Source organism: Agelaius phoeniceus, chromosome 5 (assembly GCF_051311805.1).
Source record: "Agelaius phoeniceus isolate bAgePho1 chromosome 5, bAgePho1.hap1, whole genome shotgun sequence".
NCBI classification, from domain to species: Eukaryota; Metazoa; Chordata; class Aves; order Passeriformes; family Icteridae; genus Agelaius; species Agelaius phoeniceus.
Genome location: NC_135269.1, coordinates 12,376,052 through 12,402,061, shown reverse-complemented (window position 1 = coordinate 12,402,061; position 26,010 = coordinate 12,376,052). Strand labels below are relative to the sequence as shown.

The 26,010-nt window shown below is 42.8% G+C and overlaps 1 protein-coding gene across 1 annotated transcript; it reads left to right on the top strand.

The window, feature by feature from the left end:
* The first annotated feature begins 762 nt into the window (after positions 1-762).
* On the top strand, positions 763-26,010 carry FAM180A (family with sequence similarity 180 member A). Its single transcript, XM_077177992.1, has 3 exons — positions 763-932; positions 24,639-24,739; positions 25,040-26,010. Exons 1-3 carry the CDS (start codon positions 857-859, stop codon positions 25,379-25,381), a joined length of 519 nt encoding a protein of 172 aa, XP_077034107.1. The 5' UTR covers positions 763-856; the 3' UTR covers positions 25,382-26,010.

Genomic DNA, 26,010 nt, shown 5'->3' with positions numbered 1-26,010 from the left:
CTGGGATAGGCTCTCCCAGGGCTGTGTTCCTTGGCCCCAGCATCAGCCAGGAGATGTCTATCACTAGCCTTTTATTTTTCTCAGCTTCAGCCTTTATTTTTCTCAGCTGAATGTGGAGACATTCAGCCTGGCTAATGTAGCCTGTCCTTAGGGTTGTTCACTGTTCCTCAAAGTTCCATTGAGGAGAGCCAGTTAAAGATTTGGACCTTCCTGTCATCCATAGTGGCCAAATGGAGGAAAATGCCAGGAGCTGTCTTGCCTAGAACTGAAATCTAAAGGCAGCATGGTATGTTCTTAATAAAGGAGTGATTATATGAATCACAGTAGCAAAATGTTCTTGCAGAGCACATGCCCCACTCCCTGACTGCAGTGTCTGAGGGCAGCTGTCCATCATTCCAGGGGAGGGATTGGCCTTGCACAGGGGTTAGTTAGTGTGTAGCCCCCTGTGTTACAGAGGAGCAGCTACAATTCCAGAGTCTCTTTTAATGAAGTTTCTTGTGGCAGTTTATTGGACGAAAATAAATTCCAACTGGCCCATATAACAAATGAAACTCAATGACAAAAATGTAATGATATTTATTCACCCAGCTGCCAGCAAACTCACATGCACTATGAGTCATTCCAGATGTGGATAAAAACAAAGTCTGTCTGTGAAAGTAAGTTTCCTGATCCCGAGGAGACTTGGTTTGGGAGAGGAGCTGTGCGCTGACTTCAGCTCTACTCAGAAGAACAGGCAGGTTCTTCTGCAAAGGGGGAGGGGGAGAGGAAAAGCCATCATTTATTCCTGAAAAGAAAGGAGCTGGGAAAATAAAAAAAAGCTACTGTACAGCTAGACATACGCGTTTTAAAGAGAAGGATGCTTTGGAAGACTCTGGTGCTGCTGCTGTTCTATTGCAGTGCTTATGCCACTGTGACCCACAGATGGAGCAGAGGTAAGATTTCAACCTGAAAAACTATTTAAGAGAAAAATTATTTGAGTTGTAGATTTGGTCTCAAATTATGTTGCATTATACATGTGTGTAGATATATATATATACAATTATAATTTTTTCCCTCCAACTCTGGAATCTTTTTCTCCGTTAAACAGGTCAGCTAAAAATATATATAGATAAATAAAAAATACACATGAATAAGTGCAGAAAGGTAAAATGATATATGTACTTTATTATAAAAAAATTATAGAAAATAGCCCAAGAACCAGAATCACATTCTTGCACTTTTTCCCTTCTTCTTTCTAATTTTTCTCCTGCGTTAACAAAAAAAAAAATGTAGCTCATGAAACCTTAAAGTGAAAGCCTGTGCAGTCCCAGGTGGCATAATCTGCTCTGGCAGGAAGATACCTGAGAATAGTAAAGCCAAGAATGCCTGGATTGTACAAGATGCCTGGGAATGCTGCTACCCTACCCTGGCAGGGGAGCACAGGTGACACAGAGGAAGTGACCTGGTGTCTTATCAGGCTTCGGCTGCCAATGTGACAATACACAGCCGTGACATATTTGTAATTCTTTTAAAGTGTGACAGCAGCATATGGAATGTTTGGGGACTGTTGGATGGCACAGGAGATGCTTGCTTCAAAGCTAGTGATGATGTCCTTTCCCTTTTTTGGTTTTATTCTCTCCTCTGGTATTTGGCACTGGGTCAGGAGCTGCTGGAAGTGGAGAAAGGAAACACCTCCCAAAAGATTTCTTTGGTTCTGATACTGAGATTCACAGGCATTTAAAGGAACCAGAGTCTGCTAAAAAAAAATAGAGCATTTAAATGCCTCCCTCCCTACTCCAGTCTCCTCATCATAGCTGGTACCAGTCCAGTCTGACATTTGGGTTTGGTTTTGATTTTGTAGGAGAGGGAATGGTTGAGGGAATTAATGAAGAGCTACAAAATCCAGCTCAGGCTGATTAATTTTTCCTTACAATGCTTAATTATTCCTTTCAAAAATCCCTGTTAGTGGGAGCTCACTGGCAGGGCTTTGACCTGGGGCTCACCATGGCAGGTTTTTTCCACAACTTTTTCATCAGACTCTTGGCTGATATTGCATGAGTCATTGTACCTGCATGTACCTTACTTTCCTCTTCTGGTATAAGACTGGAAATAGCACCAATATTTGTCATAAGATCCTGTAAGTCTGTAGGTAAGAATTTTTTGTTACAGGGGTCACACAAAAATGTGAGAAAATCAGAACTAGATCTGCATATATTAATAAAAAAAACTCTACAGCCCCACCCTTTGGAAGAATGATGTCACATTGCCTAAGAAATGGAAAAAAATTAAGAAAAAGGAGTTCAGTTTCATGTAATAATCACTATTCAATTTAAGGATGTTCTTCACTTTTGCTAACACACTTATTCTAATTAAACAGCATCACAACCCTAAAAGGAATTCATGCAACTATTAAAGTTCAATTTTAATCACCATGAATATTTAAAGAAAAACATCAGAACTCTATTGTGCCTTTTGGGAAAGCAGATTTTTTTCAAGCTGTAAGCTCTAGCGCTTATTTTTGGAGGCTTCAGAGGGAAGAGAAGATTCATTCCCTGTTGTGATAAGGAGTTCAGTTGTCACAAATAGTGTGTGCAGGCTTTTTCTGAGGAGGAAACCAGATTTCCACATCTACTGGGACTATTCTGCTCTAAAGATGTTTTAGAGGCATGACTCCTTCAGCAATAATTGAACCTCCACTGCTTCAGTGAACCTCCCCTCCCTTGAACCGTGTGTCAACCCAACCAATTCTGCAGTACCTTGAGAGGGTCCAAGCACTGTCTTAATTTTTTAATTGCTTAGAAACCTAGGATAAAATTTGAGTACTGAGCAATGACACATTCTGCCGCACACTCAGAGCTCCTCCCTCCCTCTACAAATGACAACTGAGTCTTGTTTGGGTTAAACTTCAGTCATTTAAGTCTTATCCAAGTCCTGATTTGAGTTTTGCAGTGAAAACCCAAAGGCAGATCAGCATCTGGTGTGAGGGAAATGAAAGACAGATCTGTGTGTCATCTCCATGTTGACTTGTCATCCAGATTGTTTACAAACAGTAGGGCAAAGGTCTTGCTTTAATTGCCAGCAGTTGTTGTCTGCAGTAGAAATGAGCAGTCAATATTGTATACAACAATGTCTGGCTTTGACCATTTTTCCATGGGAAGCACTGGGGCAGCCTGGGATCCCTTGTAACCAATCATTCAAGCTTTGGCTCAAGAAGGACTCAGGCATGAGAAAAGAAGAACACACTTGTGCTGACTGGGAACTCCCAACTCCCTTTTCCCTTTGCTTGGAAGCATCAATGAGTGGGGGGGAAAAAAAGAAAAAAAAGAAAAACATTTCTGGCAGGAAAACAGAGGGCTTTATTAATTCCTTTTTCTTTTTAAAGTGCCTCACCCTTTTGCATCAAAAATCTCACACACACTTCTCAGCCTGCCTTGACTGAGCTGTGGACACAGGTCCAGAAGTCACAGGCAAAGCTTACTCCCTAGCATGGGTGTTTTTAAAATAACAAAGAAAAGATCCTGAATGATGATGAAATAATTTTCTTGTCATCACCTCAAGTTTCCTTGAGCCTTTTGTAGGTTTAGCTGCATGGAAGTATCCTCTCAGATTTTGTGTATCTCCTATCTAGGGAAAAAAAAAGCAAAGAAAAAAGGTAACTAAAAGTCTCTACTGACTAAGTATTATTCCCTATGCAATGGCAGAGGTGAGGTTATATAAATTCTTCAAGTTCCAAATAAGAATTCCACATCTTAAGAGATGTTTCTTCTGAAGAAACCGAGGAACAAATCCTGGGTTTTAACAACAAAAATAAGCAAAAAAACCCCTTCCATGCAGCCATGACAACCAGTGTCACTGCTTGCTGGTTGCTTCCATCAAACTTTGAGAAGTACCAATCCACTGGAGAGCAGAAGCCAGCCTTATGAGCCTTACAAGAGTTGTCTGTTCCCTGAGGAGAAACCCTAAGGCAATCCTTACTAGCACATCTCAGCTGGCAGGAGTTTATTTGCTGTAAAGGCTGCCTGACTCTAATAAATGGGACACACAAACAGTAGCATTCTTGCTGTGTGTTTACTCTGGATGCAGATTTCCTATGGTTGTGGCTTTTGGCCAGTGCAGGAGCAGCTGCAAGGGTGAGTTCACCCCTCAGTGGAGGCTGGAAAAGGAAATGTTAAAAAACACAAAATAAGAAGGTAGAATGCTTTTCACCCATCAGTGTCAAACGGATATATCAGCACCACAGAGGTTTCATGCTTTTGGGGAGTTCTTGTGGTGTTCCTTCTAGGCCTCAAAAGCATCACTACAGTCCCATCAGATCTATCTGGTCCATGTCCATTATTTTCACCAGTGGCTGGTGAAAGTGAAATGGCTGTTTGAGAGCACCAGGGGAACAGTCTGCTCTCCTTAAAGCTTTTCTGCAGAAGGAATTGCTTGAAAGAGCAGAAGGTCCATCCTCTTTAATTTCCCCACAACATTGCAGACTCTCAGTATTTGCTCTGGTGTGGGGGGAGCTCAGTTTGTGGGTGAAGGTGATGGAGCAGCTGCTGCTTGAGCAGCTTTAGCCTGGTACTTCTGCTTGTGGGCTTAGCCTGAGCAGGCTGGCAGCTCTCCAGGGCCAGGAGAGGGGAGACTGTGTAGAAGAGAAAGAGAGACTGGCTCTTGCTTATTGTATTTGCATTACCCCCAGACGAAGGAAGGAATGATGAATCTGACTCATGTTCTCAGAAGGCTAATTTATTATTTTATGATACTGTATTATATTAAAGAATGCTATATTAAACTATACTAAAGAATACAGAAAGGATACAATGCTAAAAAGATAATAATGAAAACTTGTGACTCTTTTCAGAGTCCTGACACAGCTTGGCCTCAGTTGGCCAAAGAGTGAAAACAACTCACACCAGAATCCAATGAAACAATCACCTGTGGGTAAACAATCTCCAAACACATTCCACATGTGAGCACTACACAGGAGAAGCAAATGAGATAATTATTGTTTTCCTTTTTCTCTGAGGCTTCTCAGCTTCCCAGGAGAAAAATCCTGGGCAAAGGGATTTTTCAGACAATGTGAATGCCACAGTTGCTAGAAAGACAGCCAGTACTTTTGTAGGGGAGCATTGTTTAATATGTTCTAATGTCTGTGGTCATTTGGCTGCTGGTGATCTCTGCTGTGTGTGCAAAGACCGAGTGCCTCAGAAGTTAGAGCATGCCCTTTATCCCCACTCCTTTTCATCCTATTTCCCCCTCTTCCCTGCTGCATCTCACATTGCATCCCTACAGCCAGGCACTTCCTGCTTGAGCAACTTCTGGGATTCCACCACTGACAGTAACTCTTGGTTGACTTTTTTGGCTTGGAGAGCATGAGCAAAGGGAATGGGGCCTGAACACAGCCTGTAATTGCAACAAAACTGGTCAAACACATACACATTTAGGTACCAAGGGGTCCTTCAGTAAACCAGGTTATGCCCTGTGTTATTTGATATGTGACAAGGTTTCCAGAGATCTGGCCCAAGCTTAAAAAAAAGTTACATCAGCTGGTCCAGGTACCAGAAATTTTGAAATTTTAATGTCTATCCAACTTCTTTTCATTTCTATAAATTTCTATTAATTTCTGTAAAGACTTTGTTATTCAATTCTTTAAATGTGCAGTGCAAATGAAAGAGACAAAAACGCTAAGGGACAGCACCAACCCTGTCTAAGCCTGGCTGTGAAAAGAACATTACTTCTTATGAGGAAAATGCAATATTTCCCTTTCCTCTGGCTCTCATGTGATCACTTGGAAAACTGCCTCAATTGCCCCCGCTTCCCTGCTTGTTGGGTCCATTCCAACAACCTCACTGGAGCTGCAAAAGGTGATTGATCTCCTGCAGGGGTTTTTCCCACCTACCCTGAGTCTGTTCCATGAGTCTGACCAGTTCCTTGGAATGCATGTTTGTGGTCTGGAGTCCCCTGATGCAAATTATTTCTGCACCAAATATTGCAACTCTGTCTGTGAGGAGATGTAGGCATGTCCTAAAGAAGGTCTGGGGAGGGGTTTTACTAGTTTTTTAGGTTTTTTACTAGTTATTAGTAAAGCTGCTTGGTGTTGCAAAGGTAGCTTGAATATCAGTCTCTGAATGGATTTTAACCATGGAAGGATAAATATCCAGTAAGGCAGGGCTGTGACTGTAATCAAAATCCATTCTAGCATGTCCTGATTCCCCAAATGCTCCTTTAGGGTCAGACTTAATTAATTTAACCTGCATGGAGGATGATCCCTGAATCAGAATTCACAGTGGATACCTGAGCCTGAAAGACTTGCAAAGGATGCTTGAAAAAATTAAATAAATCAAAGTTTCCAATCTCTTCTAGGGCAAAGATGCTAAACTCTGATGAGATCAGAGGGAAAATAGATTATGGAAGTTTTCACATTTTTGTTTAGATCACAGATGGATTTTGTACTCTTTAGAAGCACTCATGCTGTTAAGAAGGAAGGATCTAAGCAGGGATTCTGAGACTTTATTCACCACAGGAAGCAACCAAAAAATGGCTAAAGCTTACTGCTCACACAGTAAAACTTAAAAAGAGACAAGAACTAGACAATTTTGAGGAAACCTGAGTAAACAAGAGGAAGACACAAGAAATAAAGCTGTTTTCTTTTTGATATGTCCTTGACCAAATGAGATCAATTTGCTGAAAGTGGCACCTGTAGAATCCTTCAGGTGATCCCAGTTCCATCCCAGGACTGAGGACTGCCAAATCATTTAGACATTTGCTGCCACTTTGGTCATCTTTCTCAGAATTCCTGCATGCTGTAGTGTCACATCTATATGCCCCATTTCCAGGGGCGGAGCTGTCCTGGGATCTGGATCAGTTTGCACAAAGAGCTCCTGCCCCAGCAAAGCTCATCTGGGAAGCACCTCCTGCCCTTTAAGCCACTCCTTCCACTTTCAGCTGGAAATATCTCCCTTCACCTCACCCCTAACAACCACCTCAGTGCTCTTAGTGCCAGTGGACCAGCCAGTGTTCTCTTCCAGAGTGAGGCAGCTCTGTGATGAATGAAACATTAAACTTGTGCAAAGAGTGTAAAACACTGTGAGTGCCCTCTGGTTACCTTAACTGCTGGCCCCAGACACCTCAGTGGTACCTGGCTGTTATAGTAACTTCTTTGAGCTTAATTAGTTTTTGGAGGCCTATAACACACCTAAGATAGCTTAGCTACTTTTGGAGGCATAAAAATCAGCAGGATGGCATCTGTTGCAGTGTTGGAAACAAAAAGGTTTAATAAAAGGCAAAATAACAAACAGAAAAACTGAGTTAGGTGTAAGAGGTTTCTGTTTTTGGTAAAACACTTTACAAAAGCAATTAGTTTCTTTGTTCTCTTCTTTTTCTATTAAATGGCCTAGGTGAGACTTTTTGGCTTTAGTCTAATTAGCTATCCTTAAGTTTGAGGTGAAGTCTTCTGAGTCTTATAAAGTGTCTTTTCACTTAATCGAGGAAAGAAACTTTTAGCCTGCTTTCCTTTTAAGGGGACAAAGAATAGTTTTGTCACTCCGTCAACAAAAAACACACTCCTACACCTGGCATTATACAAACACACAGAATAAAAAAGAATCTGTCCTTCTCCAGAGAACTCTCAGTGTAATTAAGGAGAGGAAATATTAGCATCCTTTTTTGTTGTGAGGCACAGAGTCATTAAATGCCTTGCCCCAGGATGGCTGTGTGTGTATTTAGTCCTGTGTATTGTTAATAGCTGTGGTTATTTTATTTTTTAATTCTATTTCTGAAGCATAAAGTGCTTTTTCTTGTTTTCCTGGGGTAGATCATGCCAAATGCAGCAGGAGTGTAATGACTTCTCAGGCAGAAAGGAATCCTGTCAGAAGCACTGAATGGTACAATCTAATTGAAAGGGAAGCCAGTAGGCCTTAATGAACATCATCAGGCTGCAGAGGCTCTGATTATTCAGCTGGTGACAGGCAAGATGCAAAGAACTAAGTGGGGCAGCAATTAACTCTGCAGGATGATGATGATGATGCCTGTGCCTGGGTTCAAGGCAGGGCAGGACCCACAGGGCAAGCCCAGGAGGAGGAACTGGTGATTGCCCACAGGGACAGGGCTCTGTGAATGTCCCTGCAGCCCAGGGCTCTGCTGGGGGAGCTGAGTCCATGCAGGATGCAGAGAAGCCAGCTGGGTACCTGGACCTGGCTGCAGCTAAACAGGGAGCTGTGGGAGTGTCCTGGCTTGAAGGGCACAAACCTGGCCCTTGTGTTAACTTTAAAAGCACTTCAGTGTGCAAACCAGAGTGACAAAAGTCAACTGTAGCTTTTCTGCTCTCTGGAGTGAGGCCACAATTCATTATCTGAAATTTTGTTTCCTTGCTTTTTAAAAATCTTCCAGCCCAAAGCAGGTGTTTGTTACTTAAAGGGTTGTTCAGCAAAATGGCACTGACATGGGTGAAGGTAATGCAGGGTCAGCTGTACAGAGAGCAGATGCTGGGAAGCAGAAGGGGAAATGTATCAAAGCATTATTGTATTTGTGGGGTGCCACGATGAAGGAAGGAATGATGAATCTGACTCCATGTTCTCAGAAGGCTAATTTATTATTTTATGGTACTATATTATAGTAAAGAATACTATACTAAACTATACTAAAGAATACAGAAAGGATACTTACTGAATGCTAAAAAGATAATAATGAAAACTTGTGACTTTCTCCAGAGTCCCGACACAGCTTGGCCCTGATTGGCTATTGACTCAAAACAATTCACACCAGAATCCAATGAAACAATCACCTGTGGGTAAACAATCTCCAAATACATTCCACATGAGCAAAACAGAGGAGAAGCAAATAAGATAAGAATTGTTTTCCTTTTTCTCTGAGGCTTCTCAGCTTCCCAGGAGAAAAATCCTGGGTGAAGGGACTTTTCAGAGAATGTGAATGCCACAGAGCATCATTAAAAGAAAAAAAAAAAAAGGCAGCTTGGGAATAAGCTGCAAATGACACTTGTTATTTAACACAAACCAAAGAGCACTGTTATCTCTGGGGTTTTCCCTCTGACTGGAAGGGAAGAAAGTCAATGAAAGGATCCTGTATGTCTCTGTGGTGCCTCTCTCTCATTACACCCTAATCCTGTTTAATTTGAGAGTTGCAATGGCAGCTTTATGATATACATCCCCTACAGCATGCTTGCTCATCCAGGTACATTAAACCAGCCCAAATCTGCAGCACAGGCTGTGGTATTCTCATGACCAGTCCTCAGCCAGTAACCCCCTTCACCCTCCCTGAGGTGCTCCAGGCTGCAGCAATGACCTGTCTGCCCTTCTCTCCTGTCCCAGGGCTTATTACAGCACAGCTCAGTGTCAGGCTGGAGGCTGAGAGTGGGAGGAGGAGAGAAGCAGAGTTAAAAAAGCTCCACTACTCCCAGTTTCCACAAACATTCCTTTCCTCTGGTGAAAGCATATGTGAGGCCTTTCCTGGCCCAGTTTGCTGGTTAGGTTTGGCAGCCCCCCAGTTCCCCTGAGAGCAGCTTGCATACCACTGGTCCTCTGGAAATTCCTCCCTGGCCACAGGGAAACAGGTCAGCAGCCAGGAGCCAGGCTCCAAACCACTGAGTCTCCCTCTGCTCAGGAGGAGCCAGGTGGGTAGCTGAAAAAAAGATGCTGAGAAAGGGAAAAATAAGTTGTTGAGTGCTCAGAGGTTATTTGGGAGGAAATGGGCCAGTGGAAGGACAATGCTTCAGTCTCATGTTGGTGACCCAAACTCACAGGGGCTTCTGTGACACCTGCCTGGCCCTTCACCCCCTGGCAGGGCACAGGGGAGGCAAAACACTTCAGACAGGTTCTGCCTAATTGTAAAGAGAGCAAGGACTGGATGTGGATGTCTGCTGCATGCCGGAACACTGGGATTTAATCATCTCCATCCATTTGACAGGTGGTGGTGGTGTGCCACAAAAATGACCTTGATGCTTCTGATCTCTTCTCTGTCTTGGGAAGAGCAGAGGCTTTCCAATCTGGCAGGGATTGTTTGAGCCACAAAGAGGGAAACAGAGACAAAGGCAAAGGACAGATATGCTGAGGAAGAAAAGGGTGGAGGTAAAAATGAAAATGGTGTAAAGGAGAGGAAAAATGAAGATAAAGGAAAGGTGCAAAGAGAGAGAAAGTTTAAATATGGGTGGAAAATATTAAAGTGGATCACATCAAGATTGGAGTAGCATTGTCTCCTTTGTCAGCATGGCATGCATCCTCACTTGAACCCACACTTCAGCAGATGCCCATCTGTCACAGCTGGTCTCCATCTTACCCATCTGCCTCTCAGGCTCTTGGAATGGCTGCTTTCCTTTGGAGCTCTGCCTTTTTCTGGTGTAAGCAGGACTCAAGTTTACTTCTAGTGCCCACCAGGCTCTCATCCCTCTCATCCTACCAGGATACTGAGAGCTTCCAGTCTGGGCAACTGACCTCTAGTCCCAGTATAAAAATTAAAGTTACTGCTACTGAATCATCAGTGTGTAGGATTTCTTCACTTTTTTTAACCCCTCCCTTTGATCTTCTACACAATGTAGGCAAAAAGACTCTTGCCACTGCCCAAGAAACAGTTTTATTCTGTGGAATAAAACTGGTTTTATTCCACAGAAGCTTCAGGAATCTTGCAGTTTTACAGCATTTCCCATTAACATCAGTCATAGGAAACAGCACCACAACTGCTCAAGTCCTTGTAGCTCCCTATTAGTCCCTGGAGGGATGGATCAAGCTCTGAAAGCCCTCAGTTTCCTCCCTGGTTTTTATAATGCTCACAGCATTGACATTACTTTTTTGTTTATGCTTGGCTCTGAAGAAACACAAAGTGTTTATTGAATTTATTTATTAAGCACAGATTTTATGTCTCAGAGAAGTGTTCATGTTTAAAGCCCTCTTTTAAAATAAAAGACATTTAAAACATGCTTCATTTTTTATTTATGTAATTATTCACGGCTTGGCACTGAACAAACTCCAGTTCCAGTTAAACACTATTTGTGGACCTCCTAATATAGAACAGCATGTGTTGAGTGAAGCCATCTATTTTTCATAGTTGCAGCAACTTCTGTTTTCCTAGATTACCATGCCAATTTGGCAGAAAGTTTTGGAAGGTTATAGTCTAATGATAAAAATGTATACACTACTTGTTCTGCTGCTTTCTACTGCCAGGTTTTTAATAAACAGAACTCAAAGGGGCTGCCCTACCTTGACCTGTACTTAGCAAACATAAAGCTCAGTTGGGTCCTCACAAAGAAATGAGGATAGAAAAATATCCAAAGATTTTTCCACACTGGGCTATCCCATAGAAGGAATCAGAAGCAATCAGCAAAAATCAGATCTACCAGCCCCAGTTAGACACAAGTGGCAAGGGACAGCGTGTGCCTGCCCTGTTGGGCTCTCCAGCAGGAGAGGACGATGATGATGATGAGGATGTGGCCCTGTTGACACACAGAATATCTGGGAAAAGCCAGGGTGAAATGAATGGGCATCACAGCATCTGATCTCTCCCTAATACCATCCTGCTGTTCTGAGGGAAGACAGCAGCCACTTGGCTGAGGCCTGGGCACTGCTGCATTGTAGGGATGGAGGGAATCCTGCAGGAAGGCAGAGAGAAGGATGGAGATGTTTAGCAGAGGGACTGAGAGAGTTGGGGCAGTGACACAGGCTGGGCAGTAGTGTTGCCATGGTGCTGCATTTTCCATGTTCACAGCAGGGAAGTGCTGTGGGCTTCAGCTGATCAAGTCTGGTTTTGAAGAATGTGCCTGGTAAATACCTAAGAGTTAGGGATACCATAACAAATTGTATTTCCCTAGAAAGATGCTCCTTTCCTAGCCAGAAGCTGTATTTTGGGAGCAGGCTGCTGGACACTTGCTGGGAATTTCTGGATGCCCTTCAAGCCCTGAATGACTAACTGCATGTGCCATAGCCCATCAATCCATCACCACCCAGTTCTGTCAGCCCCACTCCCTGTGTGTGCTGCTCACAGCCACTGTGCTCCAGCCAAAGGGAATGCCAGAGCTGAAAAACATCTGCACTTAGATCCTCCAAAGGAACATAGAGGGACTCTGAAGTAAAATATTACCATCAAGGTAAAGAGCTCAGTTTCTACGTGCACAAATTCAGCAGTGTAACCAACTTGTCATAAGTCTTAAATAGTCCCTTTCTATTTTCATGGTCAAAGATGGAAATGTGTGTCATGCTGTCTTGGTTTGGAAAGACAGGAGTCTGCTAAGGAAGGCAGGAGTCTCCCCTGAAATGGAGAATGTAAACCCTCCCCACCCCTCCAAATTGCTATGAATTTTAAATTAAGGGCGCTCTCAGCCAAAAAATATGGGAGCAGGGAATAGCAGTTCTTTAATAAGGAAGAAAAATAAAAGGATAAAATAAACAATGCAGTACACTAGAATAACACTGACAGAGTCAGAACACAACCTGCCAGCCTGTTGGTCAGGATGCTGGTAGCAGTCCAATTGGAAATGTGGCTGCAGCCCTCCTGGAGTGTCAGGGGTGGTTGGAACAGGGTGTCCTGTAGAGAAGGATGTATTTTTTCTCTGAAGATCCAGTGGAAGAAGAGGCAGCTGCTGTTCCTCTGGGGAATCCATGGAGAAAGCCATGCTGGTGTCTCAAAACCTCTGGATTATATCTGGGTAGCAATGCTTGGCTCCTCCCTCTGGGTGGAGCATCTCACGATGGGATGTTCTAGTTCTTATCAGCCATGCAGTGACATTCAATAGTCTGTTATCAACAGATGTCTCCCCAGAGGGAGGAGTGGTTGTGGTCACTCAGAGAGAGAGATAAGGCAAACTGCCCACTTGACAAAAGATAATCTGCCATACAGATGGTAATGGATACATCTTGCATTGCAATCTGGAACACCTGCCCAGCTGGATTTTCACACCCTCTTGTGATGTTCCCTCAGGAGCTTTTCCCTCCTGGTTGAATTCATACTACCAGAGGATATATATGATATATTCTCTGCTGGACCTGAGGCTGGAGCTCATCTGCCTGCTGAGGTGGAAAAGAGTGCCAGTCCTTCCCACTGCAGTTCCAGCTGGGAGCAAACTGTGCCTTACTGAGCCCGGTGCATTTCCCTCTGGGTGCTTTTGCTGACAAATTAACACATGTATTATTCAGGCAAAGTTATAAATCACCTTCTGAGCATTCCTTTCCCAACAAACCAGTGTGCTCAAGGCAGCCTGTCTCTGTAACCCACCACAGTGGTTAACAGCTACTAATCCAAGGAGCTGAGCCATGACAAGCTAGTTTTCATTCTCCTTCATCCTTCCTTAATCCTTGGCACTCAGAGGTCAAAGCAGAACTTAAAGATTAATGGGGCATTTGGATTTATAAATAAGGAGACAAGTAGTCCCTGCCTTATTTTGTTGCCATACTAAATGTCAGTCTACCCCTACAAAAGACCTCTGTGTTCCAGCATCTCAGACAATGATTACCCTAAAGGAAATTATGATTACAAAAGGAAACCATATGAAGATGATGATGTAAGATGGGTATCAATCACATTTTCATAACCAGGGGGTGTCATGCAGATATATCACATGCTGAAGTCCAGCTTTGGCAAGGAGTGATTCTGTAGGCCAAAGCAACAGACAGCAGATGGACCAGAAGATTTTTCTCTAGCAGGATGTAACCCACACACCAGCAAAACTTTGCTAAGCAAGCTCATTTCATTATGCAAGCTTAAGAGTCTCTAAGCTAGCAAGGAGAAAGCCCAAATGTAGAAAACAACAGGATGAGATTTACAATGAGTATCACAGCATCTTAATTAAAGTGCTTCTCCACAGTAACAATGCCTTCACACACAGTCCTCACACACAGAGGAGTTAAACCAAGGAACTGACTCCCAGCTGGTTCCAGTCAGCAGCATGCTAAAGAGTTTCGTGGAAATCAGGCCTTCCTCCCTTTCTCTAAATTTATTCATCCTAAATTCAGAAGATGAGGTCATTTTTTCCTTAAACATTTGCTTACATTATTTTCCCATAAGCCAAAATCTATTTTACAAGTTCAGCTCAGGTGGCTCCAGAAGAGGGTGTACATTGAGGAAGAAGAGCACTGAATCAAATACATCAAATACAAATACAAAATGGCAGGGAGCCACTGGGAGATGGCACCTGTAGGGGCAGGGACTGCAACAGTGAAAGAGGAAGATTTTGAATTTCCATCAACTTCAGGCACAGCTGTCAGCATTTTGTGCCTTTGAGGTCTCTCTCATCAGGAAACAGGATATTTGGGTTATTCTGTTGGCTGTAAGATTTCTGTAACCCTGACTCTACCGTTCTTGTCTCTGTGATCCCAGGCTTGTCTCACATAGCACAGGGTTCTCTGTGGCCTGGCTGCCAGCAGAGCAGCATCACAGGGCTGGTGGTGCCAGCTCAGGTCATCTGAGGATCTCACCCAGTCTCCAGCAGCCTTTAACAATTTGCAACATTCCAAGTTTTAGCAAGGCTTTCTGTATTTAATGGCGAATCCAGTTGTACATCAGTCTCAGCTTTATTTCAGCAGATCTTGAAACCTGAAAGATCTCGAAATAGAAAGGTTTTAGGAGAGTCTGGAGTAACAATGAAGCTTGCAAAAATGTCAGCTTTGTAAAATGGAAATCCCATATGTGTGTTTGTGAAATGGGGGATGCAGCTATAAACCCAACCCATTTTTCATTCATCCTTTACAGTTCTGTGCTGTGTTTATGGCAATATCACAAAGACTGTCTTGGCCCAACATCACATCTGCACACACTGAAATCCACTGATCAGGTTTAATGGAGGATTATATGTGAGCTTCACTAATATGTCAATATTATTTCCACAGAGATGCAGACATTAACATAATGGGGCCCAGACATGCAGTCACAGTGTGTGTACTTGACAGAATAGATGTCTTCCCATGCTGATCCTCACTCACCTCTCCAGGAGAAACATGTGTTTGCCCAGACTCTCAGCAGGGATACAGCCCAGCTTTCCATCATTCATGCTCTGCTTATGTAACAAAGCAGCTGTAGCAGTCCAGTTCAGAGACAAACCTAAATCTATCTTCAGGTCTTGAGTCCCTTTCTCAGACTTCTTACCTTTATTGACACTACTAGAAATCATACAATGATTTGAAAGGGCATTGCCTCCAAAAAATAACACATTTTTTTTTAAAAAGGACCTAGTACCCCTATTCATTTTGTTTTTTGGGCAAGGCTGATTTATCCTCTTTCTCATCCAGCACATATTCATGTCATTAAGAAAAACCCAGCAGGTGCACTGACATTTGGAGCTCAATGAACAGCTGGAAAGGCAGCTGGGGTTTCCCTGCTTTTGAAGAGCAAGTGAAATCCCAGAGCTGAGGAAGCAGAAAACTGGTATTTATGTATTCACTTCCTAACAATTTATTTCAATTTGGATGGGGATCTGAAGAAAAAGGGAAGATATTTCTGGTTGTTTTCAATTGGAGTGAGAAGATATGGTAAATCTAATGTTTATTTCTCCTCAGTTCTGAGCTGTGATATTAATACTTAGTGAGGATGAGGAGTACCCTGTTGTTTCATGTGTGTGAGCAGTTCATACATGAATAAAATAATAATAGTAGCAATCAGATAAGAGACTGCTCCTAGACCCACTGTCAGACACTTGAATTTATTTGCCAGTTGAAACCATTCACAGATGGCTTAAGTGAATAATTCCAGGGTCCCTGGCATTTCTGAGCTGTCATGTGATCATGAAAAAAAAAATTCCATACTACTCCTTGCTAGGTCTGTCGTCCAAACTGGACCTTTGATTCTTTTCTCTTCATCCAGTCTGGGAAAAAAAATTTACCTATTCTTTCTGACAGTTGAATTTCCTCTGTTAAAAGCTCTGTGGGGTGTAAGCACAGAAGGGGAAGAAGTGTTTGGCAGCTGACGGTCCTGCAGCCAACCCTCTCCTCCAGCAGGTTGAGGTGGCCATCAACAACAAAAAAAAAGGATCTTATCCATCTGGTGGTTAGATCAAGGGTGTGCAGGCATGAGGAAGGGCTTCTGCTTTTCCTCCCAGGGCTGATTTCTATCCTTAGGTCATCTGAGGACTTGAATCATCACCAGCTACACCAAGAACAGAGCACAAGTGCGCTGGGAGTTTCTCACGCGTAGAAACGCTGCTGGCGTAGCAGATGTGTTGTGAAGTGAGACAGCTGAAAACTACCACTGTTTTTTTTTTTATTTGCTTTTTCCTTCATTCACAACCAGGCAGATTCCTGGCTTAGGTGCCTGTGTGGCCACACAAAGCAGTGTCAGCACCAAGGGAAGGAGCTGCCCCTTGCAGCCACAGCTCCATTAGGTCAGGCTCAGCAAAACCCTCGCCAAGCTGTCACCTCTGCCTGCCAAGACACAAAGGAAACCCAGCCATTCTTAACTACTGAGTGAATACCTTTTCTGCATGCCCAGTGACTCAGCTCTGAGGAAATGCATACCTGGGAGGTGGTGCAAGGCTTGAGCCCACCCCTTTGGGGTCTGCGATGTTGATATAAAAAGGGCAGAGAACTGGTGAGAGTGATTTGGTGTTGTGAGAAACAACTGCTCACTTTGAAAATTTAAATAGGTTTATTAAACCTTAACAAAAATACAACAAAAGGACTACATAAGGAAAAAGCTGCAGTTCTGGGAACTGCCCTCATGGATACCACATGGCCAGTTTGTCTTCAAGATGGATGCTCAGTCTTTTATACCCCTGGGGGTTGCATCAGCCAGCCCTGGCCCCTCCCAGAGTCTGTCAGTCAGCTCCTCTTTGCCATTGATCAGTGGAGATGCTTGCTTGTAACTGGATTGGAGGTCAGGTGTTGCCATGCTGCCCCCCTAAGCACCCCCAAGCTTTTCCATTCCCCACTGCCCCATGCCAGGGACACCTGTGCAGCCTCTTTGTACCTGTCCTAGACAGCCCAGGCTGTCTGATGGCAACAATACAGGGGGAAAGGGAACTGTGGGGAGAACAGAGGACATCTAAACTGCAATAACATAACAGTACATCACTAAAGCTTTTCTTAATATTCACACAATAGTGATCTTTTAATTGTGAGAGCCAATCATCTCATCATCCATCTATAGCAGTGTTGAAGGGCTTTCCTTCCAGAGCAGCAATGGCACCATGCAGGAAGCTCTTGGAGCTGCTGCAGTTCTGTCTTTTCCCATGAAGCAGAACTCTGGTTTCCTTTGTTCTCTCTCCATTGCTCAACAGCAGAGGCAGCTGCTTCATTCTGCTCCTGGGGTGTTTCCCCACAGCTCAGCACCAAGCACAAACACCCTGCTGCATTTCTTGTATTTCTTCCTTCCTTCCCTCACTCACTCCCTTCTCTGCTGCCTCCTGGAAGAAATGGCAGTAGATTGGAGCATTGTTGTATCCCTTTGCCTGTTCATTTGTTGGAAACTAGGAAATGTGAAATAGGAAACTGTTTCAAATGGGTTTAATTAAGACTGCTTGGTGTCTTTCCTTTGGATCAGAAGCATTGTGAGCAACACAGGGAAGGAGAGGTGGCTCTGCAATGAAGACAGGAATATAAAGCACTGGTCCATTTCCCGACTCTGCCTGAAATTAACTGTGTTACCACAATTATTTATTGCCTATGAGTTAAACCTGTGGAGCAGGGTTGATATTTCTTTCCTTTATTGCTGCCCTTCACTTACACAGTTTTTGCCATTGTCTATTCCCAGTTTGTGCTAATATAGCAGCAAACTGAAGGGTAAGAAAACAATATATTTCACTTCTTCTTTCCTTCAGTTTCTCTGGGTGCATTTTTTCTCTTCACGCCTTCTGCAGCGACTTCACTCCAGCATATTAAAGGCCTCTCCTGGCTGACTGGAATGTTTTCTTATGAGCATAAATAATTCCAGGTGGGCACCCCTCCTTATCACACCAAGGGAAGAATAAATAACGCAGCATACTTTGTTTCAGCCTGGGAACAGGTGAAAATGCTGCATAATGGAAATTCCATATGAGGGAATAAATTCTCAGACCATTTTAGTTGGTTGGTGCTCGTGATATCTTTGAAACCATTTCACTTAAGTCATGAATGTAAATATCCTCCACCTCTCACAAACACAGGCTCAGGCAAACCATTTTCTTCTCTAGCAATACCCATTTCTGCAAGCATAATGGTTTTTTGGTCTTTCTAATACACCTTTGCATTTCTTACTTGTGCCAAGTATATAGGCAGGCTATTACCACTCTAGTTTTTTTAATGGGAATTCTGTTGCACATTAATCTAATCTCACACATCTCGGGTCATTTATGAAGGGCAGAAGTTTTAGGTAGGAATAGGTTCTGTTTTCTGCAACTGAGACACCCTTTCAGATTGTGATTGTTTCTTTAAAAGGAGGTAAATTAGTAAAATCTAACTAAGTTTGGAAAAAACTGATAATTTGTTGCACTAGGGAATTAAATTCAATATGGTTTTAATTTTAGGTGTTTTAAAGTTGGTTTTTTCCCCCTAAGAACAGTATTGCCCATTGCCAACTTTCGTGGGGAGATCTACTTCCTACATCCTTGTTAACAAAATTTTTCAAGCCAAAGCTTTTCCTTTACCATATTTTTTTTCTTAATAACTAAATATGATGCTAATGTCTATTCTCACTTTAAATCAACACTTATGAGTTAAGTTTAGCCTTCAGAGCTAAGATAGCAAGGATATAAATTTAGAGCAAAAAGAGGCATATTCTCTTGGTAGCTGCTTTTAAACATGTGCTAATTCATGTTGTTTTGTAATTAGAATGTTTTCTCCATCTCACTGCTGTGCTCTCCTAAGGGGCATTGGGATTTAATCCCCCAATGATGGAGATTTAAATGTATCAAATTTGGATAAAAGTCCTTGCATTGCACTTGTTGTCACAGAAGCTACTTATGTCAATAACTGCAAATCCGCACACAAGTTTCAGATGCTAAACTGTAGCACTGCAGCATTTTTTTTTCCTTGTCTTTCTAGGATTTTGTATGTGTTTCCCCCTATTTTATTATCCTTATTCTTCCTCCAAATCCCTACTCTGTCAATTTCTCTGGCACTGGGACAGTGTTCAATGATTTCCAGTATAGCAGTTTTGATACAGAAAAGGAAAAAGTGAGGGAGTGTAGCCAAAGCTCATGTTCTGCCCTGGCAACAGCTGCAGGCCTGGGACAGGGCAAACACTTTGCAGATGGTGAAAATGCATCCTTCTGGGGATGAGCCAAGCACAGGACAAGGAATAAAATGCATAAAACACATTAATCCTTTAATAATCCTGCCCTTTTTGTGATCTACATTACCACTTTCACTGCCTGACACACCTGTCACAGGTTAACATCCCCTTACCCTGCTGTAAGTGAAGCTTTTGGTACCACTGCAGAATGGTAAAGGTACCATTTTCAAGGTATTTTCAAGGGTATTTCCCTGTTAGCCTGAGGCAGCAAATAGGGAATAGGGAATTGTTACTCCAGCAATGACGAAACTCGCAATGGACCCACCAAAGTGTCATTAGGCAGAAATAAAATTCTTCATGTATAAAAAATACTTCTGGTCTGTGTGCAAGCCTTCAGAAGTGAGGTTATCAAAGAGAAACATGAAACAAAAGCTTTTTTCAAGTGTATGCAAACTTGGACACTCGTGTCCTCTTCTCTTCTGTACAGCCTGGGCAAGGAGAGTTCAAACCTTTGCTTCCCACGCACAGTTACGGAATCCTCCAGAAAGATGATTCCAGAAAGATCCAGGGCCAGGTTGGGAGGGACCACAGTGGGGCACCTGGTGCCACCTCTCTGCTCAAGCAGGGTCATCCCAGAGCGCATGGCATGGGATTGTGTTCTGAAAATTTTAAATGTCTCCAGTGCAGGAGATTCCACAACCCCTCTGGACAATCTGCTCCAGTGTGCAGTCACCCACACAGTAAAGAATCCTCTTGTGAGTGTTTCAGGCATTTGGCCTAAAAGCCAAAACAGCTTCTGGGAACTACCCAGCAGTCTCTGCAACAAAATAGATTCAGTCAGCCTGCACCACTCATCATTTTTTGCATGGCATTAATTATAATGGCTGATGTATCTGCCTATACAATCACTTTATGGGCAGTGCTGAGGTTTTGTTTTTGTTTTCTTTGACAAAAACATGAATCCATTTTGAAGAATCAAATCCTTCTTGTTCCTCTGCTCTTCCTGTCCTTCATGAAAGGTGTCCTTCTGAAGCAATGAGATAACTCTTTCCCATGCCTCTGATGGCAATCAAAGCCATTCCTTCTGAGTCATAACCCCAATTAAACTGCTCATGCCATAGAGCCCTGGGGAGCTGTACTTGCTTTGGAGCAATGGTCTGCACCGGTCCCAAATTGTGCTTCACACCTTATCATAGGGGAAGGAAAGGGCATTGGTGATGCACAAATAGCTGAGAACTCCTGCAGCTATGCTCTGTGCTTATTGAGCAAACACAGCACAGGAAGCAACTGGGAAATAATGAACAGATGCATGAACTGGAAAGCAAAACTAAACATCTGTACCCTCACCAATCAAACTGCAGGGAAAACCTGGGAGAGGATCACAAATATTTACCACACAGCTAATGAAGTGCAGAAGATTCTGGCAGAATCTCTTAAGAGAGATGAAAACATCTTTAAAATGAGGCTATTGTCAGCCTCAAATGTGATGTTTTGTTTAAGCCATAAAGATGCTTTAGCTAAGTGGTTAGAAGCAAACATGGGTTGGCAAACATGGCTTTTTTTCTTTTAAGAGCCTGGGTAGTTTTGAAGGAGAGTGGAATTGAGTCAACAGAGTAGTAGGAGGCTGGATGGGCTCCTGCAGCAAGAAGAAAATGGAGATTTCTGTGCCAGTTTTGAAGGGCACTTTTAACCAGCCTCAGCAGGAGAGATGTGGGCTGCTTGCAGTCTCCAGGCAGAGGCAGTGATGCACTCCAGGCCATGCAGAGCCAGCCAGAGGGGCCTGGAGGGGGTGGATGTGCTCAGATATGCTGCTCTCTCCGATCCAGCCCTGAGCCCTGAGCAGGCAGCAAGGCAGAACTCCCAAGGCCCCTCTGCAGAAGGGATTTGGAAGAGGATGAGCAGTTATATATAGATATATAATAGAAAATGTTTTCAGTAAGGACAATGAAAAGCTTATTTTTCCTAACTTGTCTCTGTAAATCGTAAGTTTTTTGTTACGTGACTGACCAGCCCTTAGGACAGAAGCACCCATATCTACATTGGAGATGTCTTAACACATTTGTAAAAGAAATAAAAACAATAAATCAATTGGAGACTCTCCACTGACTTCAGAGATCACTAGGCTAGGCTTTCTCTGTCAATACTAATTGGGGATTGCTGCTTAGATGTTCATGGCTACTGCCACTGAAATGAATTGGCTGCAATATGAACATAAAATCATGCAACAACATAAACTCTGCATCTCCAGTTGCTGGAGAGCTTTATAGAGAAGTCCCTTGAGAAGGAAATTAGTAAAGGGTTATAAACTCTTCTTCTGTTCTTTGATGTCCCCAGACAACTCATGTCAGAGATGGAAGTAAATGCAGGAAGTAGAAGTCGGCAAAAAAGCTTCAAGTGGAATTTGCAATCATTAAATGCAGAAACTGACTGAAAATCTTTCTGTATCTCAGCTTTTGTACTTAGCTGACACATGTGTTAAGTCAGTACAATGCAAATCAGAGTGCTTGCTCCCAAGTGTTCATACAGACTTGGAAGAACTCAGGAATTCATGGAGAGGACTGTGGAGGGAGTGATGGTGGAAGGATTTGAGTGCTGAGCAGGAAGGAAGAGAAAGGGAAGGACTGAATAAAATGCAGCTCAGGAAAATCAGATAACCATGACAAATACAAACGAGCACTGAAAGACTTTCTGAGTAGAGTCTCTAAGAACTGTAACAAACTTTAATATGTTTTGGGAATGAGATAATGAGACGAGGGAGTCAGTGCTACAGAGGCTGCCATGCTTCTGATGTGCATAAAAATCCCTTCTCACCACAGAGCAGCCCAAGCCCTTGTCCCTTTGAATCTCCTAACAAACCCTTCTTCTCTCTGAGGTGTTAGTTGTGACTCAGCAAGTACTGAGTCAATAGCATGGCATTTATTTTTGTGTGAGTCCTTTGCTGAGGCTTTTCTGGGTGAGTGGTGATGGGCTCAAGCTGGTAGCCCCCAGCTCAGCTCCGTGGTGGGAATCTCTGCTTGGATTGAAGCTTAAAAGCAATCAGTGTGATGACAAGAAGCATGACAGCACTGAAGCAAGATGCCACAGACACTTTTCCCATGGCTCAGGGGGTATTTGAGATGAAAACCATCTGCAGGTGTGGAGGTACTCCATGCTCTGAGGCTGTTTTCACCAAAAGGGCATCTAAAAGCTAAAAGGGATAAAAATGAATAGTCATCATTATGGACTGGATTTCTGCCAGCTGCTAAGTAATTAGAGTTTTAATTGCCCAGTAATAAAAGTTTTTAATTACTCAGCAATTAGTGCTTGAAGTTTCAAGTGCTTCACATGCACTCAGTTGCATCCTTGAACTGTCAAGAGTAAAAAATGGAGCAGCTCCAGCTTTGCCTCAGCAAAGCTCTGAGCAAGAGAGGGAAACACCAGGGATGGAGCAGCTATGCCTGAAACCCATCCTAACTACTCTATCTAACTACAGTATGTTTATCGCAATTAAAAAAAAATATTTCACCTTTTCCCTAGCTAATTTAAGGCCAAAATACCCTTTGTATCATCAAGTATGAATTGCTTCATACCTAGCATTATCGTGATTAATTTTCCATATGCAGGATAATAAAGGTCCTGAGGCTTTGGTTTCTCTCTTCTTGCTTTACTAGAATTTAAATATCATTAACAAGCCAAACTACAGCAAAGTCAGCAGCTGCCAATGGTGCAGGAAGCAGGGCTGCATTTAGGGTACAGAGTCTGGAAGAAACTGCATAGATATGATCTGCTTGGGTAACCTCAAAGAGGCAAATTGTCTGATGAACCATGTAGTCAGAGAGTTGGGACAGCTTTTCCATAAAATAATTACAGTTGCTCCAGCTTTCTTTTCTTTTCTTTTCTTTTCTTTTCTTTTCTTTTCTTTTCTTTTCTTTTCTTTTCTTTTCTTTTCTTTTCTTTTCTTTTCTTTTCTTTTCTTTTCTTTTCTTTTCTTTTTTCTTTTCTTTTTTCTTTTCCTCTTCTCTTCTCTTCTCTTCTCTTCTCTTCTCTTCTCTTCTCTTCTCTTCTCTTCTCTTCTCTTCTCTTCTCTTCTCTTCTCTTCTCTTCTCTTCTCTATGCCCAGAAGAGAGAGCTTTAAATGATGTTCAGGTTTTTTTACAGGCAGTGTGCAAAATCCATCACAAGAACTTTGGCAAAACCAGGCAAAATTGATTTAGTAAAAATGTTTAATGGAAAAAAATTCTGGTAGAGGAAGGGCGGGTTGAAACCTTCCAAAAATTCAAAGTAAGCCTTATGTTCTATTACATGTTACTCATAACTCTAAAAAAATCTTAATTTTGACAGAGGAATCATAATGCCTATCAAAATTTGGGGGATTTGTTTCCTTTTTTTCTTAGACTGGTTTCCAAATTTATCTGTTGTCAGAGTTAAAGTTGAGAAGTGAAGTTTATGGGAAACATACCAATAGTCACGTAAGCACAAGTTAAAAAAAAACCCCTTCCTATGCCTGAATATTAGAAAAAATACCAACAAATTCAAATTATGATTACCCAATCAAAATCATATAATATACAAATAAAATAATATACAAATCAAAATAATATACAAATAATAATATACAAATAAAACATTAAAGAGAGTTTTTTTCCCTTCTGCTCTGAAAGTAATTTAGACTCTTTAACAGCACATGGATGGTTTGTAACCTGGTTAATAACTCAAAGCATTTAGGTCTTCTCTAAAGCAGCATCAGATGTTTTCTGTACCCTGGGCTGTCCAGGTCACTAATTCCACACATGCTGTATGTCACTGGGGTGCTGAGTTCAGGGACTGTACATCTGTTTGCTGTCTCATTTCCCTGTGACAGCACAGTGCACTTCACATTGGTGAACAGATACCTGATGGTAGCAGGCTCTGGTTTTTCCAGTTATTACACTGCAAAGTATTAAAGCCACACTAAGCTGGGATTCACCTCACTGGATGTAGCTGCCTTGTCTAAGCTGGTAAGAGGCTCAGTGAAGTGCCACAGACATCTGGGTGAGTCACTCCTTCCAAGTGTGAATGCCCAGGACAGATGAGCTAGCTACTCTCTGGTGGATCTGTCTCAAATAAATAAGGAGAGATCAACTTTTAGGCAACTGAAACCAGGAGAAATGTAGACTCAGAAGCATGATAGTAGAAGAATGGACCAAATAAAGTTGTTTTTGTCCAGCATCAGTACTGGTTTCCCCCTTCAGATCCAGGAAAAGGGCCTGTATTTCAGACAATGTTAATGCTGCAATTATCATTATTCCTGTCACCTCTGATGGTGCAACTCAGAGTCCCAGGTTTGGATAACAAAGCACCCTGTGTTAGGCATCCTCTGGATCCAGCTGAACTCCATCCTTGGTCAATCAAGGCCAAAGCAATCCCTGCCAGACATTTCATTTACAGTCAAAGGCCGTTCCGTACAGTAAGATTTTGCAAGACACATTTTTTTTACTGGATTCTACTGTTGAAAATGCTGCTTCTTGTCAGTGTTTGGCACCTTATGAAACCTCTCTTTTCCCATTGCTGTTTTCCAGCTGTGCTTTTCCCAGCTTCTCAGAGATTCAAGAGGTCCTCAGCTGCCTTCCTGAACCCAGTGTTACAGAACTCGCTGGAGGATGTGGTCCTGCTCTATGAGGTTCAGTATATGGTTCCTTAAACCTTAACCAAGACTGGGGGTACTGCCCATACTTGGGTTATCCATTATCTGTCTTTGTGTCACTTTTATTCATCCAGCAGTAAACCCCTGGCTGTGTGATAGCTCACCAGAAAGGTGGGAGCACACAGCAACTTTCTGGTCTTCCCCACCTCCATACAGTGCAACTGTCTCCATTTAACAAAAATTAAAGACCCAAGGACATGTTGTTAATTCACATGTACTCTGTCTAGAGTCTCTTGGAGAAAATAAATAGCTTTCTGTGTTCTGATTTTGTACCAGTTTCTTTTAGCTGAGCTTGACATTGACAAAGGGCAGAGGATCTCCATCAAGGATGAGGAGCTGGCTTCCCTGAGGAAGGCTGCTGACTTTGACACCATCTGCAACGAGATTATCCCCAAGAGCATCCCAGAGATCCGCAGGCTGAGCAGCAGGCTGTCTTCCTACCCGAGGGTCCTCAAGAAGGAGGACTTTGAGAGGACAGTGCTCACCATGGTCTACACGGCCTACAGAGCTGCCCAGTCCCAGGGACACCAGAAGGACACTTGGGCTGAATCCTTTGTCAACCTCTACAAAGCCCTGAAGAACGATTTGATGCTGTCATACAACAAACAGCCCTCATAGTGGAAGGGGAGCAGCAGCTCAGCCACCCGCCCTGGCTGGTGAAGGACACCTTGTAGCACGCCCACCACTTTATTCTGTAAAGAGTTTCATAGCCTGCTTCGTGAAAAATTGTTTGTTTTCTGGCTCCCTCTTGTGGAGTCCTCTTTCTAGTTCCATGCTAAATGGTGAAAAATGTCTTCAGTCCTGAGAATTCGATTTTTGTGCTGGCTTGGAGGCGCCTTCTGTGACAGGAAAAGAAGGCAGTTTGGTGCACACCCAGACAGACCAGGCAAACCCTTGGTTCATCCTTTGGGTTCCCTATAAGCAATACATAAATATACTGTGCTTGTGCTCACATGCTGGTGTGTAAGTGCTGGAGGGTGCTGCTCTCCTAGCTGGGGAAACAAGTTCATGTTTTGGCTGGTCAGTAAGAGAATATGACACAGAGATGAAGGCCTGCTGCAAAAGGAAGAGGTTTCATAACTGTCAGCCTTCAGAAATTATGCCCCATATTTTCCATTCCAAATGTTCTCATAAATAATCACCCTCTGATTCACTTTATTTGGCTGGGCCAGTGTTAAATTGCAATAACATTTTCAGAAGACAAAGGGCATTGTGAAGACCAGCAGCAAACAATGCCTGTGAACTTA

Coding starts and splice junctions, on each gene's coding strand:
- FAM180A (XM_077177992.1), top strand. CDS start 857: ATGCTTTGGAAGACTCTGGTGCTGCTGCTGTTCTATTGCAGTGCTTAT. Junction 933..24,638: donor GACCCACAGATGGAGCAGAG/GTAAGATTTCAA, acceptor GCTGTTTTCCAG/CTGTGCTTTTCCCAGCTTCT. Junction 24,740..25,039: donor ATGTGGTCCTGCTCTATGAG/GTTCAGTATATG, acceptor ATTTTGTACCAG/TTTCTTTTAGCTGAGCTTGA.